This window comes from Hypomesus transpacificus, chromosome 3 (assembly GCF_021917145.1).
Source record: "Hypomesus transpacificus isolate Combined female chromosome 3, fHypTra1, whole genome shotgun sequence".
NCBI lineage: Eukaryota > Metazoa > Chordata > Actinopteri > Osmeriformes > Osmeridae > Hypomesus > Hypomesus transpacificus.
Window position 1 is genome coordinate 15,251,712 of NC_061062.1, and position 21,357 is coordinate 15,273,068.

General features: G+C 45.5%; 2 protein-coding genes across 9 annotated transcripts; one reads left to right on the forward strand and one right to left on the reverse strand.

Annotated features, from left to right (window-relative positions):
* Positions 1-221: 221 nt before the first annotated feature.
* Positions 222-10,738, reverse strand: hltf (helicase-like transcription factor). Of its 4 annotated transcripts, none has more exons than XM_047047176.1 (24): positions 10,554-10,738; positions 9,128-9,358; positions 8,625-8,791; positions 8,357-8,484; positions 8,136-8,227; positions 7,760-7,831; positions 7,392-7,583; positions 6,848-6,922; positions 6,699-6,756; positions 6,506-6,578; positions 6,361-6,434; positions 6,245-6,286; positions 6,004-6,104; positions 4,993-5,136; positions 4,598-4,730; positions 3,744-3,879; positions 3,274-3,453; positions 3,056-3,171; positions 2,364-2,545; positions 1,978-2,100; positions 1,799-1,911; positions 1,273-1,453; positions 1,081-1,161; positions 222-846 (listed from the first exon to the last, which is right to left on the reverse strand). In XM_047047176.1, exons 2-24 carry the CDS (start codon positions 9,344-9,346, stop codon positions 700-702), a joined length of 2,829 nt encoding a protein of 942 aa, XP_046903132.1. In that variant the 5' UTR covers positions 9,347-9,358; positions 10,554-10,738; the 3' UTR covers positions 222-699. The 4 variants fall into 4 exon arrangements, 2 of the variants coding, with proteins under 2 accessions (XP_046903132.1, XP_046903140.1); XM_047047184.1 differs by having other exon boundaries at positions 9,128-9,436; XR_006958067.1 differs by lacking the exon at positions 222-846 and having other exon boundaries at positions 1,273-1,512.
* A 111-nt stretch (positions 10,739-10,849) lies between these two features.
* Positions 10,850-20,378, forward strand: LOC124485525 (serine/threonine-protein kinase PAK 2-like). 5 transcript variants are annotated; one of them, XM_047047205.1, is made up of 15 exons: positions 10,850-11,065; positions 15,203-15,393; positions 15,479-15,585; positions 15,674-15,821; positions 16,410-16,426; positions 16,530-16,646; positions 16,784-16,904; positions 17,098-17,161; positions 17,247-17,295; positions 17,383-17,495; positions 17,594-17,711; positions 17,789-17,888; positions 18,107-18,303; positions 18,571-18,708; positions 18,852-20,378. In XM_047047205.1, the coding sequence occupies exons 2-15, from the start codon at positions 15,219-15,221 to the stop codon at positions 18,936-18,938; spliced, it is 1,551 nt and encodes a 516-aa protein (XP_046903161.1). In that variant the 5' UTR covers positions 10,850-11,065; positions 15,203-15,218; the 3' UTR covers positions 18,939-20,378. The 5 variants fall into 5 exon arrangements, with proteins under 5 accessions (XP_046903161.1, XP_046903184.1, XP_046903175.1 ...); XM_047047228.1 differs by lacking the exon at positions 10,850-11,065 and adding an exon at positions 12,187-12,258; XM_047047219.1 differs by lacking the exon at positions 10,850-11,065 and adding an exon at positions 13,181-13,392.
* Positions 20,379-21,357: the final 979 nt, after the last annotated feature.

Genomic DNA, 21,357 nt, shown 5'->3' on the forward strand with positions numbered 1-21,357 from the left:
GGTACATCTTGTTAAGATCTGTAAAACTCCTGTAGATTACGGTGTCATACGTCCCTTCTCAAGACTTAAAAAAAAAAAAAAAAAAAAAAAAAAAAGGGTTTTGGAAAACCTGAAAATGGTCACTCAACTGGAGATGGTCACACACAGTAATTTTTGTATGTTTTTCATTAGTTAACTCAGACACTGGTTTGTAACTCAGACACTGGTTTGTAACTCAGACACTGGTTTGTAACAAGTTTTTATTTTCACTGGAATAGCGCGACAAGTGACCAAGCCCACTGGTAGACATGTCAGGGATCTGTGTTCACCACATGCTTAACACACAGCATATTACACATTTGACCAGACGCCTCCAAAACAGAATACTTTAACCGCAAACTCAAATTCAGAACAAAAGATGCATTTAAGCAACGTGCAAATCAACTAATTCTTCAAGGGAATGATAGATTCCAGGCCTTCACTGTGGGCTGAAGTGACCCAGCTAGCATGAACACATTGTGCAAACCAGAGGGGCTAAACAGGATCACTGACCCCCAGATTCCTATCACACCAGAAACCTCATTTGAAACTCGTCAAAATGTTGACAAACTGGGTGCTTCACAGAAAACAAGTTTGGGCTCAGAATGGACTGTCAAACCATTGCTACTAACCAGCGTACACTCTCAGACAGAGGAAGCTGATTGGTGGAAAGCGGCGTGGCTACAGTTCCATCAGGGCTCTGATGTGGTCGATGCGAGACGTCTTGCTGTCGGCTGGCTTCTCGGAGCCGAAGGTCTTCTCTACCAGATCCTTCTTCTGCCTCTGGATTTCCACCATGTTCTCCTCCACAGAGTTCCTTACTATGAACTGATCACACGCAAAGAGAAACCCATGATAAAATGCGAGAAAACGTACCTTCAGTTCACATACAGAGATTCAAATCGCAACTCAACAATATTTATTTCATCATGAATGTCTTTTTGGTGAAGTCTGTCTTTCTTTCTTTCAAGGTAACACTAAGGAGAATGATCCAGTGTAATCTGAGGATTGCCGTATCCCATAGTTACTGTACCATCAACATCCATTCGTCAGTGCTCCTACCTTGGTGACGGTCACGTCTCTCTTCTGACCTAGACGGTAACAGCGGTCCACACACTGATCCTCGGCTGCAGGGTTCCACGCCTAACATACACACAAACACACTCTTTGTTTGTGCGCGTATGTGTATATTTTGCGCGTCTGCATGTGTGTGTCTGTATGCTTGCGTGTGTGAGTGGTCACACAACGACTCACTGGATCCATCATGAAGACCTGGGAGGCGGCGGTCAGGTTGAGTCCCACCCCACCGGCTTTGAGTGACAGAAGCATGATCAATGCACTGTCAGGAGCGGAGCTCTGGAACTCCTGGATGACCTGGGCCCTCCTCTTCTGGCTCAGGGAGCCGTCCAGACGCACGTAGCTGAAGCCATGCTCCCTGGACAAAGGAAGAGAGGGAGACTGAGACCTTGAGAGAAGGCGTCCATCTTTTCTGGCCTTACACAAAAAAAGGGACAACGGTCAATCAATGCAATTACATGACAGAACACAGACAATTGTGTGAGACAGATGGATGGACTGCCAGAAGAGAGAGAGAGAACATGGAGAACCAGAAAGACAAAGAGAAGAGAGAGAAAGAGACAGGAAGAGAGAAATAGAGATATATACTTTGAGAGAGAGAAGGGAGAACCAGAGAAACGAAGAGAGGAGTGGAGAGAGAAAGAGAGACAGGAGGAGAGTACTAGACAGAAACACATAGACAGAGAGATAGTGTGTGTGTCACCTAAGTGGGACCTCCAGCAGGTTGAGGAAGCGTGTGAACTGGGAGACCACCAGACTCTTGATGCTGCTGTCTGACTCGCGCAGAGCAAGCAGGTTGGACATCAGCGCCTCCACCTGGACACACACAGGCCATTTGGGATCCCTTCTTTGAAGTGAACCTGTGTGCGTGTGTGATCATACCTTAGTGCTGCTCCTCCAGGCTTGTGGCTCGGGCGAGTTATCCTCCTCTAGATCCTCAGGGACAAACTCCACCAGCTCACTGCTCCTAATCTGACCTCGACATAGAGGACAACAAGCCTGTTCCTACACACACACACACACACACAGGGAGAAAGACACAGAGAAAGAGACGTAAAAGGCCCATCCTGATATATCCAGAACAGGTTCAGATTCTGAGGAAATGATGATGCTGAAACTACTCCGCAGACAGTACTTTGCGTGAGCATGTGTGTGTGTTCGCGTGTGCTCATGAGCATGTGTGTGCAGGAATGTGTGCGGGTGTTAATTGCATGCTTGTGAGTATGTGTGTGTCAACGTGTGTACAAATGTGTGTGTGCGTAGCATACCTGCTCGCTGGAGATGACCTGGGCAATGCAGGCTCTACAGTACACGTGGGCGCAGTGCGTGATGACGGGCAGACGCACCGAGTCCAGACACACGGGACACTCCTCGTCAGAGCCGCTGGCCAGAACCAGCCGTAGCCTCTGGACCAGACGCTCTCTCAGCTCTGCAGGTGTCGCAGCCAGGCCTGGGGACAGGAGAGGAGGAGAGGGGGAGAGGGAGAGAAGAGAGAGGAGAAGAGAGAGGAGAGGAGAAGAGAATAAGAGGAGAAGAGAGAGCAGAGGAGAAGAAGAGGAGGAGGAGAAGAGAAAGAAGAGGAGAAGAGAAAGGAGAGGAGAGGGGGACAGGAGGAGAGGAGAAGAAGAGAGAAGAGAGGGGGAGAGAAGAGAGAGGAGAAGAGAGAGGAGAGGATTAAGAAGAGGAGAAGAAAGAGAAGAGGAGGAGAGGGGGTGAAGTGAAGAAAGAGATTGTCAAAGTGCTTTGTTTATCTGACGCACAGTACAATACAAGGTCCTTCCGAACAATTACATTCTCAAGGCATGGCAAGCAAAGATATGTAATAGGTATACATTGGGATCGGATAGACCCTAAATGAAGGTTGAGAGACAAAGAAGAGTAGAGGGAGAGGAAAATTATGAGAGAAAGTGTCACAAGGGTGAAAACTGAGTGTGTGTGTATGAGAATGTGTCTGTGCTACCATTGTCTGAGGAGGTCTTGGGCAGTAGATCACAGTGACAGCAGTGTTGGCGAAGTCTAACCAGAATGGCCAGCACGTCAGCGTAGTTCTTCAAAACTGTCCCGTCTGCTACATACCTGCACACACACAATAAGCATTGAAACACAAACCACACAAAAACACACTCAAACAAATCCCACTCCGAAAATTGTAAGGAACCTTTGAACATACAGCTGTACCTCCTGATGGTAGTCCTTCCCTGCGTCCGAGCCAGCTCGTACTCGTCCCTCTCTCTCTGGGAGAGTGTGACGTACTCCACACAAACCTTCTTCTGGGGCAGGACCACCAGGGGGTGCCCTGCCACCTCACTGTTCTTGGTGCGACGCAGAGTTATGCACTTCACCAGGGTCTGCAGGTTCCTGCATATACAGACCAGTTCACAGTATGGTGAAAAGTCCAGTATAGTAAAGTCCAGTAGAGAAGAGTATTGTCCACTGTAGTATGGCCCAGTAGAATAGACTATTGTCCACTACAGTATAGTCCAGTAGAGTAGAGTATAGTCCAGTAGAGTATAAACCAGTACAGTATAGTCCAGTAGAGTAGAGTCCACAATAGTATAGTCCAGTATAGTATAGTCCCGTAAAGTAGAGTCCAGGAGAGTATAGTCCAGTCCAGTATAGTGAGGAAGTATAAGGTGGTGCAGACTCACACCAGGCCCTCCTGGTCTCCCTGGGTGACAGGTCTCTGGATCACTCTGGTCCACCACTCCTTCACATCAAACGGCTTCAGACGCAAGAATGCCAGCAGCATCCACAGGTCCTTCAGCCTGTTCTGAATAGGGGTGCCTGGACACACACACACGTTATGGACTATCCACTGTGTCTGTGTATTTGTTCATGTGTTTTTGTGAAATTGTTTCCTGAGCTAGAGTATAGTAGTGCATATCTGACTGCAGTGTTTCCCACACATAGACTAATTTCAGAATCAACACCGGCCGCCACACATTGCGTTATGTAAAACATTTTTTTTTATCACTATTTAGGTTAAAACACGCAGCGTATTCGTTCAGCTGCATTTCCTTTCCCCTGCTCTCCCTCCGTCTCTCTGTCACTCATGTCTCTCTGTCACTCCCCCCCCCCCCCCCCCCCCCCCCCCGGTCTGACAACTCCCACCCCTCCCCGCCACAATTAATTGCTTTCCTACAGGTACACCTGCACTTAGAGATCAATGTTGTGTAATTTTAACTTGTTTAACTACATGCTCTTATGGTTTCTTCCCTTTAGCACTATTTTTTGGTTGTCCACAATATGTACTTCTTGTTTTTGACTACCCGCAATGCTGTGGGGCTATCTTGTTGTTATTATCAGTGACCTATGCACTTTGTGAAGCTCTCTCTTGGAAGTCGCTTTGGACAAAAGCGTCTGCTAAATGAATAAATGTAAATGTAAATGTAAATTAGATTTCTAATAACACTGGACTGTGTGTGTGAGTGTGCGCGCGTGTTTGCGCGTGTATATATATGTGTGTATGTGTGTGTGTGTATGTATGTGTGTCTGTGTGTACCTGAGAGTATCCAACGTCGGTGAGCATTCAAGGCCAGGACAGCTTTGCTCTGCTGGGCATTGGGGTTCCTTATGACATGGCCCTCATCTAGGACCACCCTGAGCCAACTGACCTCATGGAGGGGACTGGTACCCTGGGAGAGGGTGGAGGAGAGGGAGAGAGCAATGGACAGAGATAGAAAGGGAGCAGATATATGGAAAGAAGATATACGTAGAACAGGAGATAGAGAGATAGGGAGAAGAGAGAGAGGGAGGAGGGGAAAAAGAAAGAGATAGAGAGATAAATAGACAGACATACAGCTATAGATGCACAGGAATAGTAATGTGTGTAATAATAATAACTGTGTGCAACCAGTAATGTGTTGATCCGACTCGTCCTATCCGCTGTCCACTCACCCCATGGTCAGCTGACAGCACGTTGTAGGTGGTCAGCACCACATCCTGTGCAGACAGGAAGCTTGTGTCCCTGTTGCGCTCTGAGCCATAGTACAGATACACACGCGGCTCCACGTCCCCACGCACATGTTGATCAAACTGGTCCTGAACACAACGGGTTGAACCATCACATTACTATGTGATACACAGAGTTTTTGTATGAGGGAGGCTTCTCTCCTTATGAGGTCAAGACGTCATGCTACGTAATCAACCCTGGATGCATGTAGACAAAGGTCCCAAGGGTAAGAGGAAGAGGCTTCACTAAGTGTAAGGCAGATTTTCTGTGTACATGTACAGCCTGAGTATCTGTAAGGTCAAGAGGTCCTGCAGCGAGGCCCTCTCTGAGCAGAATATAGCACACAGCCCAGACAGTTAGGAGACTGTGAGGCAAAACATGCACGAACTGGGACTTGAATGTAATTAACGACCACTTCACCTGCTGGCGAATGCTCTAGTGTATCAGTACACTGACCACTGAAGACCGGTCAAGGAAGTAATTCTGTGCATTCTATATCTGTACTGTCCAACTCATGTATTCAAGCATGGCTGAGAGACAGAGTTTTCACTCATGCCATCAGTTTGTCTTGAACTGATTGTTTGATACGGGCGCTCGACTAATAAACCAAGTCAAACTCCTTTCCTTTGTCGTGACTCCTTCCGGCCTGCCTTCTTCAGAATAACCTCCTTATCACTAAGTTACAATAGTGACAGTTATAGCCTTTTAAGGACAAACTTTCTGACCAGCTGTTGTGTCCTGTAAGGAAATGCTCTGTGGAAATTATATTTGTACTTATCTATTAATTGTATATAAGGCCGTTTGTAACCCATGGCCTGCATTCATCTGACTACTCTGCTGTGAATGGTTACATGATCCGGCGTGTGTATGTATGTGCAGTGTGTGTGTAGATACAGTACATGAGCAGAGTGAGTGTGTTTATAAATGTAGCAGAGTGAGTGTGTGTGTGTCCTGACCAGCCAGTTACTGAGAACAGACAGCGGGCAGATGATAAGAGTGGCTCTGGCTCCTGAGTTTTCGGTACCATCCATCACAGACAGATGGACACTGGATACCCCTACACACACACACACACGAACACACACACACACACAAACACACACACACACACACACACACACAGAGTTGCATGGGATTTATCACAGAGCACAAGTGTTGGAATTAGCTGTTTCTATAGAACAAACACAGTTCTATTACCCTTCTTCGACTGCGAGGCTGTGCCCCGTCCTTTTGCTTTAGCTAGATGAGGAAAGGTACAGCATTAATGTAGTCTGTCACAGACAGTGTACACACACACAGCAGTGACAGACTACCTTTCTTTTGCAGTGGGGGCGCCTCCAACTCCTTCATAAAATCCATTGATTCCCAACACACCGTCTTCTGTTGACTGAAAAAAAACACACAGTATTAGTATCTGCCTTTAAAGTGATACAGAAATCAAAACCAAAGCACTGTTACCTGTCAGAGCGAGGGTTCACTGATGAACCAGACCCTTCTTTGTGAGCCCCTTCTCCTTTCTTTGGAGCACACTCTGGAACACACAGACACACACACATTGTCTCACACGCAGAAGCATGTACACAGACACACTCACACAAAAACACCTACAAATCCATTACTACTACACGAATACACACACTAAGAAGATTACTTTCTGGTTTGAGGCTCCTCTCTCTGATGCCAGCTTTGGAGTCACTGGAGTACTGCCGCTACAGAGAAACAAACATATTCACACACCTTATAGAATTTTCCAGAACATTCAAACGGAAAGATGAAACGAACGACAATCAGTATACTTACACATCTGTCCAGGGGCAGAGGTTTCCCATGGTGAAAGTTGGAGAGGATCAGAGCAATGGTGGTCAGAGTCTTTCCCTGAAGGCCAATCCCACACAGCCGATAAAAATGTCAGTGAGGATGTAATAATTATAATTATAAAAGAAATGAAAATATAAATGAATATAAAGGATGCAAAACATGCATTAACAAAAATACAATCACATCATATGATAATCACAGAAAAGCAATTCAAAAAAAGTTAATTTTCAGAGAAGATAAAAAATAATCTTTTCAGTTTCAGCATGCCTGACCTCAGAGGGGAAAAGAGTTCAATAAGTTTGGAGCAAAAGATGCAGCTTTGTTTGTGTGTCTCGGGTTAGCCAGGGTTTTACAAGCAGCATTATTGAGATTTTGAGTAATATGTCTACCGTCTGTGAGAAAGAAATAATGGATACAAAGTGTGGTGTGTGTGTGTGTGCTCATGCAGACACATGTTTGGGGAGGAGGAGGAGGTGGTGTTTGAAAGACACTGTTGACAGTTGTTGTGTATGCACGAGCGCCTCACCAGCCCCATGTCATCTGCCAGGATGCCTCCCCTGACCCTCTGAGGTCTCTCTCTGACGGAGAAGCAGGTGAGGGTGTTGAAGAAAAGGCCTCCCCTCTCCTCCCAGAAGGGGGGCAAGGCGGAGCTGTTCTCACACGCACACATCCAGGCTAGAGCTTGCTTCTGGTGGGGCAACAGAGGAGTGCACACGGCCTACGGAGAGAGGGAGAGCAGGGAGTTTGTAACCATGCGTGCATGCCAAACCACACGCTCAGCCCCCTTCTCACACACGCGTGTGCACGGGCATGGGTACGAGGGCAGTTTCACTGCTTTCTTTTTAACGCTACCGTGGAAGCAACTGAAACACATACACGATTACACACACTTACATCTGCAGCTTCTATCTCTCCATTCTTGACCTCCATCAGGTCCTCAAAGAGACAGTCAAATGCGTTCTTCAGCTGGAGGTGGAGAAGTGTCTTTAGCAGAGGTCATATCCCTGTCACATTAACGTTGGGGTACATGTATGCTCCGACACTATGTCAGTGTGTATGTACAAAGGTTGTTTTATATACTGTATGTGAGTATGTACGATGGTATAGTTTATGTACTTTATGTTAGTGTGTATAATGGTACAGTTTAAATACTGTATGCTACTATGTATGATGGTACAGTTATACAGAATGTTGGCATATATGTATGATGGTAGAGGTCAGTGCGTATGTACGAGGGTACAGTTTTGTATACTATATGTTAGTGTGTTACCTCTTTAGCAGTCAGAGGGATAGCTGTGGACTTCCTGGCTGGAGCATGGATATCCAGACTGCTTCTGCCTGGTACCATGATTCTTTTGGAGTCTTAGCACGTGGCACACACACACATACATATAGACAAATACTGAAAGGTGTGATTTCTGTGTCCCTTGTGGGGGGCTGCATAGTAAGATGGTTGGTATGTATGTGAGAAGCTGTCCTTTGTGCGGTCACCTGGGGGCCCCAGTTTGTATCCATGTCGTCCCAGCTGTCCTTTAACTTGATCTTTATTCTCTTCCTTTCCCCAGAAGGACAGCAGCACTGGCATGGTGAACGCATTATTCACCCCTGACGGCACCATCCTGTCAGATCGCACAAGCACATGAACCTCTCAGACAGACTGGCACACACACAGCACCGCTTCACAGCTAGATCCCTAGACCCCTTCACAAGTGCCTGACAGCCATCGATCTCCGATCTCCTCGCACAGATCTCCACTCACCCCTCTACTTTGGCCAGGTTGTCGTCCATGATGGTTGCCATGGCTGCGGCCAGCTCTCTCTTGATGTGGCCCACCTGGCTGCCGTACACGTTGACCACCATCACAGCGTTGCGGTCGTACTGATTCTGAGGTTGGCGCACTAGGGACACCATCTCCCCTGCGTTCACCTAAGAGGGGGAGGGAGGAACACACAAGACACTCCCTGCACACGTCTTCACAGGTATACAGTACACTGGCATGCTAGAAATGTCATGCCAGTGTAGAATATAACCAAACTAAACAGACCACATCACTGTAGAGTTAATACATATTTTAATTCCAATAATGGTATGAATACACACTAAACTCTATGTGTTCTATGCCCGTGTAGTAAACATACCATCTTATACATGTGTTATAAACATCCTTATGACACCATACTAAATATACCAAGCCAGTGTACTATACATCCAGACTATGAATGTATTATAAGGGGTATCCATTGTAAATTCATAGATACATACCACGCCAGTGTAGTACTTAAGCCCCACCACATTGCCCCGTAGGGTCCCAAACAGCACACTGCCATCGGCATCTGCCTCATCTGCCTCATCTGCCTCATCTGCCTCATCTGCCGCCGCCGTGCTGAGTGCCTGGGACAAAGTCTCTGTCTCCGAGCGGTCCCCGAACAGGTCCACGGAGCTCTGATCAGTCCAACCAAACCTCCGCATGACAAACTGCATGGTTTCTTTCGTCTGCCAGGGTAGTGCAAGACGCGCACCGTCCACACAAACATGTCAGATACCAGCCCTTCATACATGTCAGATCTGCTCCTGTAAAAACGACTGATTCAACTGCAATAGTCAGCCTCAAACAGGAGAGATAACTAGTTTTCCCGTTGATATGTCTATGTCTTTCTCAGTCTGATAAAGAGCAGTATATCACACATTATTACATCAGGACACCAACATGTTTCTTAACAATAGCTACATCCAGTGTCAATATGTCTGAACAAAATCAATCCCTGTATCTTATCAAGACTGTATCTTACCGAGTGAGCATTCTAGTCATACTTCAATTTACTAAATGCATTTTGCCAGATTGTCATTTAACAGTGTTCAATCATTCCTCAATACTTTTTGATTGACGACCTACACGGCGAATAAAACCAAATTCTAATTCTGAAAGGGCATATGAATGTAGGCTATACGACAATGTGAACCCTACTGGTACATTGGCAAGCCAGGGTAAACAACAATACAGACCCAATTCCCACATATTGTGTGAGGGTGTTTTTACCATATTAACTTTCTTTGAATTAAGAGTAATCAAGCAAATGTCAATTACCTGGCATTTTAAACGGGGGGGGGGGGGGGGGGTTCTGATTGTTTTTTACTCTGTATGACTCGAGACAACCATCATATTATGCCTGCGCCTCGTCCATTAATTGTACAGCGGGACAAGTTATCCCATATTTCTCAGCGGGAGAAATGGTTGAAATGCGTGAGAAATACAAGGTGTTGCGTGAGGAATGGCTGAAATGCGTGAGTCTCACGGCGAATGCGTGAGACTTGAGAGCCCTGAAGAATGTATATTATTTGTTATCATCTCAGCTAGCTAACGTTGTTATCAAAGCTACTGGGGCTAGTAAATCCACTCGATGACAGCGTTATCAACTGCCATATCCTTGCTAGTTGGTTATAAAACTGAAAAGGGCTGTAAGTAAACGTACTCTACCAAAAACGTCTTACCTATAAATACCATAAAGCGGTACTAAGTGGAGAAAGGTACACTAAAACAAGCACAAATCAGCGTTTTATGAGAAAACAGTTAGCTCTAAGAGTTTGAGTAACTAAAATCCGACAACGGATTGAAATCAAACCTTAAAACAAAAACGGACCAAAACCGAAAGTTAATTTACTATCTGTCCCACCGTCTATGATTATTTACCTTTGGCAACAAGATTTGCTCTGAATGTTCTGCTACAGTACTCAGGACAATGCACGTTGGTAATCGTGGGCGCCGTTCCTTCAACTACAAGTGTTCGCTAACCAATAAGCGATTAGGGAAATCGTTTCCTCTCTGGCTTTTATTAAATGTTATTGTGTAATATAATTACTCATTTTGTATTGCCTTTGTTTTTATGTACTTGTCACACATCCATGTGAAAATTTTGTCATGAATAAAGATATATATAAAAACAAAAGATTAGGGAAATCGTGAGGTTCCGATTCCGATCTGGGCTGGGTCGATGGTTCCGTTTCCGCTCTGGCTGTTCTCTGATTTAGCCAAAATCTTAGCAAAAGTTATCTGGATTAAAAATATTGCGCTGATGCTTTTCTAGAACCAACTCGTGAACAGATAAATCACGGCGATAATCACTGCTTGGAGGGGCGTGAGGATAAACGAGTTGGTGCCCAGTTTCCAGGAGTTTTGCAGGAGTTTACGGCTGACTTCAGTTGGTGAGTGAACAAAATCAAACTAACGAAGGCAGCTAAGCTAGCAAGCTAGTGACATAGCCAACTTTAGCCTTCGATACAGTTAGAGACCATACTTGTTAGCACTAGTTACATTGTTTAACCAGCTATAACTTTACAGACTTAGCTAACGAAACGGGTTATTTGGGGGAGATTACTGTAATGTAGTTAGCCTAGTTTCTAGATACCTAGCCTACCTATACCGATATCTGTGCAGATCGCGCCATCACAGTTGTCGACTTATCTACAGTAGTTCCTTCTAGCTAACGTTCGTTCCTTATTGCTAAATTGCCTTTTCTTAGCTCCATCTTTAATGCGTCTCCTATTGTGGCTAGGCTAGTTATCTAAGCCCCGAGGCTATGCTAACGCTAGCTTTCTTTTCCAGTGGGGTTGCTACCGTCAACATTCTGCGAGTTCAAGTAAGGGGAATGAACTAACCACCTAGTCAGCGTATTTAATTTTTTTAAATAACATTTAGGTTACATATTTCATTACAGGCAAATGCCTACATAGTTTGACCGATGCAGATCGTCTGTTTCTTTTTGTCACATTTCAGTTATGTGTTGTCACATGTTTGGACATTTAGGAAGTTGTCGGTCTTACAGTACAGATATTGGTGTAGTTGCTGCCTGTCTCCCTGGTTCAGTGAATGTGACCATGAGGGCCTATCTCAGCCAAACACCAAACACAGTACATTTGAATACACAGTCAAGTTGCCGGTCTGGTCACATAACTGCCTATACTTCTGGGACGCTTAAAGAACCTTTGGTCTTTCACTTGTCATTAAATACATCTTTAGATTCTGTCATAGGCAGTTGCAGTTTCTTGAGGTGAAATTAAATGGTACAAGCACTGAGATATTGTCAGAAGGTATGTGTGTCTCATTGTAAAATCTCATAATGAGTGAAGAAAAGAGAGTTGTGTGTGTGTGTGCGCACGCGCGGGTCAATGGAAGTTGTTGGGGGAGGAGGAGTAGGGGGGTCCTCTTTCCAGGAAGTCCAAAGCAGTATTTCCTTTTATAGAAGCTGAATACAAAAGGACGCTCACTTCCTGTAAACAGCTCCTCGCTTCTGTTTGCTTTCGCCTGGTTGGTCAGAAATGCCGTGTGACCATCGGGGACTCTGGGAGTTCCAGAGGATGAGGAAGTGTGCTTCCCATAGAGATAGAAGGAATAGAAAGTGAGTAAAAGAGAATAGAAACAGAAAAAGCAGAATGTAGCTCACCAGTTGTATAGACACAGGGTCCGTGTATTAGGTTCAAAGAAAGTATTTATGGAAATAGATTTAAGGTGTACACAGGCACATGCATACTATATGGTATGGGGGTGTATGGGTATTAAGACGCACCACTAATCTACAGAAATAGAACATGTACAGTCAAGTCCTTTTATTCCTATGTAGGTTAGGTCTACCTACAGTGTGTGGATGCACCTCTCTCTGTTACATGAGAAGCTGCAGAGGCTACCAAACAGATGCGAAAGTTGTGGCTGTGCTGGACTGCTGTGGGAGGAGCAAATGGATGGTCAGGGCAGGAAGAAGGGTGGAGCTTTAGATTGTAACCTGTGCCTGAGGAAGAAACCTTTATTGATCACACCAGTTCTGTGAACAGTGGAGAACACATGCATACTGGAGCATCAATTGAAGAAATGTACCACTACCCATCATGCTGTTCTTCCTTCCAGGGAAGACAGGAGCAGTGGGCATCAACACCAAGTGCTCACACACAGGCAGGAGAGCGATTTGTTTGCATGTTTTATATTGAGGTTATTTGGAGAGGAAACCCATGTGAGTATGGGGAGAACATGCCAATTCCATGCAGAATGGCCCAGGAGATCTGAGCCAATCTGATCACTGAACAGTGCCCCATGGGGGAATCCAACCAAGGAGCTTGCTGCTGTGAGGCGGCAGTGCAAGGCACAGCTCCACCTTGCGCCCCACGGGGAAAAAATCTGCCAGCCAAGCCTAGAGAGAGGGAGGATCCAGGGGGATTGTCAGGAAAACAGACCATGCCCAACTCCAGCCCTGGAGTCGTGGAATTCCTGGAGACAAGCCCCAGCCTGGACAAACAGCCTGTACCCACACACGCACGGACACACACATACGCACCCTCCCTTAGCCTCTAAACACACGTCTGTACTTGTTGCACTTGTGTCCTTCTGAGGAATGAGCCTGCCTGCAAAAACCTGTTCTGAGAGAGAAGAAGGGGAGAAAGACAGACACTTAAATTATATTTCTAAGACAGACACACACACACACGACAGAGACTGGGAATACAGCTTAAGTGACATTTGGATTGGCCTGCTCTTCTGAAAGGTACAGAGGAGAGTACAGAGGGGTGAGTAAGGGTCTGACTGTCAGGGGATTGGCACCGTGAAGAACAAGAAAGAGGAGTTAAAAAAAAAAGGCAGGCAGAAGAGTCCAGAAGATTCAATAGTCTTAGCTGTTGATGCTGTGTGCTCTCTAATGGCAATCTGTAGACAGAGAAAGGGTAAGACTCTTGTCTGTATGCATAATATAAATAACCTTGTTTTTAAGCGTCAACAGCCACAAGCCTGAATGAAAAGCCTACCTGCAAGGCAAACAAGGCACAGGAGGCTTTTCTCTGGTCCCACACCAGGCGGAGGAATGACTGCATGTCAGGAAGAAGGCTGAACTCGCATAAAGGGATAGCGGCAAGCATGATGAACTCATATTTACACTGGCTACAGGGACAACTCCCCTGGGCTAAGACTGTACATGACAAGGCAACTTTAAGGAAGATCGTATCTTCCATAGCTTGTTTATCAGTCAGGTCGTTTCAGTTTTCACCTGAATAAACTTGCGCTGTAACGTGAGCAGAGCTCAACAGTTAGGAATGTTCCTCAAAAGTTATTGAGGTCACCTTAAAGTTGCTACACAAAATGTTGCTGTAATTGTAACTTCTTGTTCAGCTTCGAGTGCTGCTTATTGTCTCCTCATTTTCAACCAAACTAAAGATTAGCCTAGCCCATGTGGTTGAACAGGGAAAGGAATGAGAATACCACTGTGTTGCATCTCTGTTGTTCAGTCTTGGGGCTATGAAAACTGCAGGGTCAGACATAGGAAGTGAGGAAAGCTTGGTGAACTTTATGCATTTCCTGTTTCATGTCACCTGAGGTGCATCTCCATAGTAGCTCAATAGCTTTGTCTTTATCAGCTTTTCAGCTTCTACGTTGCACAGTGTGCATGCGAGACGGATATTTCACCTTATTAGGACAAACTGTTAACCAAAGATCTGCCTTAACACTCAATATTCATTCCTTAAAACGTTCTACTGTATCATTATATATATATATATATATATATATATATATATATATATATAACCCTGTTGTGTTAGTTAAGGTGGTAGGGTTTGCTGTGAGACCAGGGGGAGGGTGGGTAGCTAGTTTGTGCGATAGACTAATGCGTCCTGAAGAGAAGGGAGACTGGCGTTGGTCACGGTTTGGAATGGAAGGGAGAAAACAGGACAGCGGCAGATATCGCAAACAAAAAAAACAAACTTAACTGGAAAGTGCTGCGGGAAACCCTGATATATATGGCCAGTAAGCCCATACACGTGGACACGCACCCTTCTCACACTTTCTGTCACACACACACACACACACACACACACACACACACACACACTGGATGTGCGGCATAACACGTGGAGCGCACAACTTGACTTCCTTTCCTTCACATGCACTTGCATTTCTGTTCCCTCAAACATTACCCAGAACCATCCACTGGACGTCATTAGACTGGAACTGGGCACACTGGCGTGTGTGTGTTTTGGTGTTCATGTGTGGGAATTTGTGTGTCTTCATTTACATTGTCATTTAGCAGACGCTATTATCCAGAGCGACTTACAGTAAGTACAGGGACATTGCCCCAGAAGCAAGTAGGGTGAAGTGCCTTGCCCAAGGACGCAATGTCATTTTTGCACGGCCGGGAAACAAACCTGCAACCTTCTGAGTAAAAGCCAGATTCCCTAACTGCTTAGCCATCTGACTCCCACCTTAATGCTCATTTGTCTGTTGGGGTGGTGACAAACAGAAGATTGCAACTCCTCGGTGCTTCAGTATTGATGTGTGATAGAGTGTGTGTTTCTCCCTTTGCGCAGGTGGACGTGTGTGTAGATGTGTGACAGCGGAGTGTGTGAAGACAAGCCCCCCGCCCCCCCTGTCAGGATGAGCAGCCAAGGAGGAGGAGCCAAAGACCCACTGTCAGCCAATCACACTCGGCCTCTGCCCTCAGTTCCGGAAGAGAGAAAGTCCCGGAACAAAATCATCTCCATGTTTGCCTCAGAGAAGGGTAAGACACACTCGTGGGCACACACACGGGCAGACTCACACCTGTGGCATAGATGACCTGTAACATGGTTTCTCTCCATCTCCAGGAGGCAGAAAGAAGGAGCGTGACAAGGAAAGACCTGAGATCTCCTCCCCCTCAGACTTTGAACACACCATTCATGTGGGCTTTGATGCCGTCACAGGAGAGTTCACTGTAAGTGTGTGTTTGTGTGTGTTTGTGTGTGTGTTGATCTATGTGTGTGTGTGTGTATTGATCCCTATGTGTGCGTGTCTGTGTCCAGGGCATGCCAGAACAGTGGGCCCGTCTCCTCCAGACGTCAAACATCAGTAAATCGGAGCAGAAGCAGAATCCTCAGGCTGTCCTAGACATTCTCAAGTTCTATGATTCAACCAGCGGCAAACAGAAATACCTCAGCTTCTCCTCTTCAGGTCGGTCTCTTGTCTCCTCCTTGGGTGGAAGGTTGGGGTTTGACGTCAGACGGGGGGGGGTGCTAGTTTGTGCGATAGACTAATGCGGTGGGGGGATAGTTTGTGCGATAGATCAGTGGTTCTCAACCCTGGTCCTCAGGTACCCTCTGTCCTGCAGGTTTTACAAAATGTTTCCCTGCTCCAACACAACTGATTCAAATGAATGGGTTGTTGTCTAGTTATGCAGAAGCCTGTTAACATTCATTTGAATCAGGTGTGTTGGAACAGGGAAATAGCTAAAACATGCAGGACAGGGGGTCCCTGAGGACCAGGGTTGAGAACCACTGCGATAGACTAATGTGTTTTGCAGGGAAGGGAGCCTGGCGTTTTGAAATGAAAGGGAGAAAACAGGACAGAGTAACACGGCGGATATTGCTATAAAAAAAAAGGCGATAGGCGTGTGTTGCTTAGGCGGCCGCCTTTATTGAAAAGTGCTGCAGGAAACCCCGAGCACTGTCTCTCTCTCATTTGCTTCCTCTCCCTCTCTCGCTTTGTATACACTAAACATGGATTAGAAATGACATTACATTTGTCACCTCTCTTTTTCAGACAAAGATGCACAATCGGTAAGTACTGGTTTACTTGATTCTATACCACCACTGATGAAACGTCTTCAATTCTAGACCAGTATAGATGAAGTGTGTGTATTGAGGTTGTGTGTGTGTTTAGCCAGGGAAGCAGGGTTCAGAGCAGTCGCCATCAGGAGGAAAGGGTGCGGACGATGACGAGGATGATGATGAAGCTCCGCCTCCCATTGTGGCTCCGAGGCCGGAACACACAAAATCGGTGAGTCCCGGGGAGAACCCCTTCCATGTTTACAAGACTGCTGCTTCGTGTCAAACAAGACCAAAACACACAAGCCTGTGACGTGCGACGGGGAGGTGTGTATCCCTGTGCTGATGTCACTTCATGTTGTGCTTCAGGTGTACACCAAGTCTGTGATTGAACCCCTCCCACCAGTAGAGGGCGACGCAGCTGCCAAGGCAGCAGACAGACAGAGGAGAAAGGGCAAGATGACCGATGAAGAGATCATGGATAAACTCAGTGAGTAGCACATACACACACTCACATGCTAAATATCACGTCACATGTTTGTTTTCTGTACTTAAAAACCAACACGTTCATTTCCACACACAAAAATTTACACTATCACACGCACATATATGTTTCCATTTAAACACCCATATTCCTGCTAGGACCAGCTTGACTAACCTAACTCCTGTTTGCTGTATCCCAGGAACAATTGTCAGTATTGGAGACCCCAAGAAGAAGTACACACGCTATGAGAAGATCGGCCAGGGGTAAACTGGTGCACACAGAGAGGGCAATATGGAAGATGTGTTCACCATGACGTTTTACTTCCTTAAATCTCTCCGTCTCTCACAGGGCATCTGGTACGGTGTACACAGCCATCGATGTTGCCACTGGTCAGGAGGTAAAGTATCTTATTGTATCTTTCGCTTGCTCGCGCGACTGACTGAACTGATCCTGGATAAACAAACCATGTGTTTGCTTATGTCAGGTGGCTATCAAGCAGATCAACCTGCAGAAGCAACCCAAGAAGGAGCTGATCATCAATGAGATCCTGGTCATGAAGGAGATGAAGAACCCCAACATTGTCAACTTTGTTGACAGGTACGGCAGCACTCCTTGGACCAACGAAAGCCAGCCAAAATCCCATGTGCCATTTATTTGGTCTGTGAAGAGTAGTCATTGTGTTTGTGTGCGTGTAGTTTCCTGGTGGGAGATGAGCTGTTTGTGGTGATGGAGTATCTGGCAGGAGGCTCCCTGACTGATGTGGTGACTGAGACATGCATGGACGAGGCCCAGATCGCCGCTGTCTGCAGAGAGGTACGCACAGATTATGGGGGGTGGGGGGGTGGGGTGGTGTGTGTGTGTGTGTGACGCTCCTCTCCCTTCCTCCCCAGTGTCTGCAGGCTCTGGAGTTCCTCCATGCAAACCAGGTTATCCACAGGGACATCAAGAGTGACAACGTGTTGCTGGGCATGGACGGATCCGTCAAACTTAGTGAGAACACACCCCTGCGCACACATGCACAAAAAGACACATGCAAGATAAATAACAGTCACAAACACACACACAGTAGTCACAATATTGTAATACACAAGCACACACATTACAGTAACATTTACAAATCTGTGACCCACCATCACGACGACATTCTTTAAAGTACATTAAAGGGTTTTTAATGTTCATAAACTGACCCCTGCTTCTCTGTCCTCCAGCTGATTTTGGCTTCTGCGCCCAGATCACTCCAGAGCAGAGTAAGCGTAGCACCATGGTGGGCACGCCCTACTGGATGGCCCCAGAGGTGGTGACCCGCAAGGCTTACGGGCCCAAGGTGGACATTTGGTCTTTGGGCATCATGGCCATAGAGATGGTGGAGGGAGAACCTCCATACCTCAACGAGAACCCCCTCAGGGTGAGTGTGTGGGAGGGGATGTTGATTGTTCCTGGGACACAACAATCTATCACATGGAGCTAGTCAAGAAAAGTTGGTCTTTACAGAAATATGGGTGTAAAAGATGTTCATGTGTGTGTTTGTGAGCGTGTGTGGTTGTGGTAAAGGGAGTATTGATATACAATCCGGTTTTGGCCGTTGTGATTTAGCAATTTTATTTTGTGGGGTTTTGTTTCTGGACTGACGAGACAGGTAAACAGTAAAATATCTCTCTGTGTCCCTTCTTAGGCTTTGTATCTGATCGCCACCAATGGCACCCCTGAGCTGCAGAGTCCAGAGAAGCTGTCTCCTGTCTTCAGATCTTTCCTGTCCCGCTGTCTGGAGATGGACGTGGAGAAACGTGGGGGTGGTCGAGAGCTGCTGCAGGTACTATAGACACACACACACGTAGCATCACATACTCCTGCGCAGTGGCAGGTGGTTCATACACCCCATACACACTTTGTGACCACATCGGTGGATGTTCCATGAAGTTTAGCAAATTAACATGGTGTTGTTTGTTTATGCAGCATCCGTTCCTGAAGCTGGCCAAGCCTTTATCAAGCCTCACCCCTCTCATCCTGGCAGCGAAGGAGGCCATGAAGAGCAACCGCTAACTTGGCCTGCCTAGCTAACTTGGCTAACCCACCCGAGCTAGCTATCCTTGTTAACAATTGTGCTAACTTTGCTAATGACCAGATTGTTACAGCCTGTCCGGTGTAGATTCATAGAAGATATCTGAGATCTGAAGGACTGTATTAGACTGTTTACTGTCCTTGTCACACCTAACTTCTTAACCCTTTGCCAAACTTCTAGCAAAATGTTTTTAGAAGCACAAGCCAGTGAAAAACTCAACATTTGTAATTTGCGATAATCCAGTTACTGCGACCAAAGGTTGACACTGATCAACAAGCTAACGGTTGATACTATATCTAGTTAGCCATAATGGTTTAATGTTTAGAAATAATGGCAATGTGTTAACATTCCTGGCTGCCTGCTAGCATTAGTGATTATCTGCCAACTTTCCTGATCACTGCTCTCATTACTGGTTTGCCATAAGCCCTTCTTAGCATTGGTAGCATTGCTGGTTAGATCCCAGCCTTTTTGCTGATCTAGCCCTGTCATGTTAACACCCAAGTGCCTCTTCTTCACTGATCGTGTTGCTTCCACAATGCTAGTGATTAGAACCATTAGCCCGTGCCTTTTAAACACACATAGAACCATGCTAGCACTCCTCACACCACCTCCTGAACCCCCTCTAACACACCCCTGTCACCTTCTACTTTCAAATCTCCCCTTCAAGTGCCTCACATACGTCATACAATCTTCACACACACCCACATACATACATTACTCTTATTCTACACATTATACACACACACACATACGTATAGCAAACCCGGTATTTCAAATTTCCTAGGTTATGTAGGATTGTGCTTGAACTGGAACATTTGTGTAACTGTTCTGTCTGTTTATCTTGTCATGCTATATCTCAGATGCTACACGGTGGTTCTACTTTTCATGTTTGCTATATGCGTTCCATTTCTGTTCTTACTATACTAAACAACAATCTAAAAAACTTACAAAATAGAAAAATGTTTAATTGGCTGTATGACAATAATTTGTGTCTTAAAGTCAAATATTTTGTAGGCAAAACCCCCAATATTGAGTTATTTTGTTTTGTATATTACGTACCTTCAATGGCAAAACCCTGTTAAAATCTGGAATCTTTTTCACAAGCTTTTATAAGTCTGTATAATATATCTTTTTTATGTGTGACTAACAATTTGATAGGTGAACGTATTGTGATGTGATGTATCACCTATCTCAGATGATGCCATGGTGTTGTGTGTGACCCCTAAGCTGTTACATGGAACTTTCTATGGCAAATCATGGAGCAGACATTCCAACTCGGAAGTCAAATTGTGTCTGATGAATACAGGATCACTTTAGTTATAGTTTGTTTTTTCTTATTCATGAAACCGAGAACTTCTACTGAGAAGAAAAATCATTGAAACAGTCTGCATAAATTATGAATAAAGATAGACTTGAAAATATTTCTTTGTGGACTTGTTACTCAGAGATGAGGCAGTGGTTGACAGAAGAGGGCACTATTACAGTTTCCAGTTACTGTGTCTGGTGTCTGGAATGGATTTAAATCAAGACCCACTTTAACTTTGTGTTCAAATGGAGTACAAGCAAGTCCTCATCAGGTGCAGATCAGAATATTTCTCTAAGTTGAGTAAGAACCTGCATAACACTAAGTTCCTATTTGATCCCGTTGCAAAACTCTGTAAGAAAAGTACACTCTGTGTTAGTACAGATCTCTCCCACAATGATTTCCTAGAATTCTTTGACCCAAAAATCTATGCAATAAGGGACAAACTACAGGCTAGCCCTGGAGGAATGGCCATGAACACTGAATTTTCACCTGTACCTAGCATGCTGCATGTTGAGGCTCTCACTCACGTCAACCCTATTTCTATGGAAGCGTTCATAAAGCTAATAGATTCATCAAAACCCACCAGTTGCCTTCTCGATCCCCTCCCTGCCAAACTTCGTAAGGAACTTCTCCCTATTATTGGACCACCCATGCTTAGTATTATTAATGAACTCATTGTAACTGGCCAAGTCCCCGACGATTTCAAACAAGCAATTATCGAGCCCCTTCTTAAAAAAACAAACCTCGATCCAGGTTGTCTTAGCAACCACAGGCCCATTTCAAATTTGCAATTTCTCTCCAAATTTTTGGAAAAAGCTGTGGCACAACAGCTCATTGAGAACCCCTCCTCAAATCAGCTTTATGAAACTCTACAGTCTGGTTTCTGTCTTCACCACAGCACTGAAACTGCCTTAGCCAAGGTAGTCAATGATCTACTATTAGCCTCTGATGTGGCGTCTATCTCTGTCATGGTTCTCCTAGACCTAAGTGCAGCTTTTGACACTGTGGATCATGAGATTCTCCTGGAACGTATGGAGAACTAAGTTGGGATTTCCGGTACTTCACTTCAGTGGTTTAGATCATATCTATCTGAC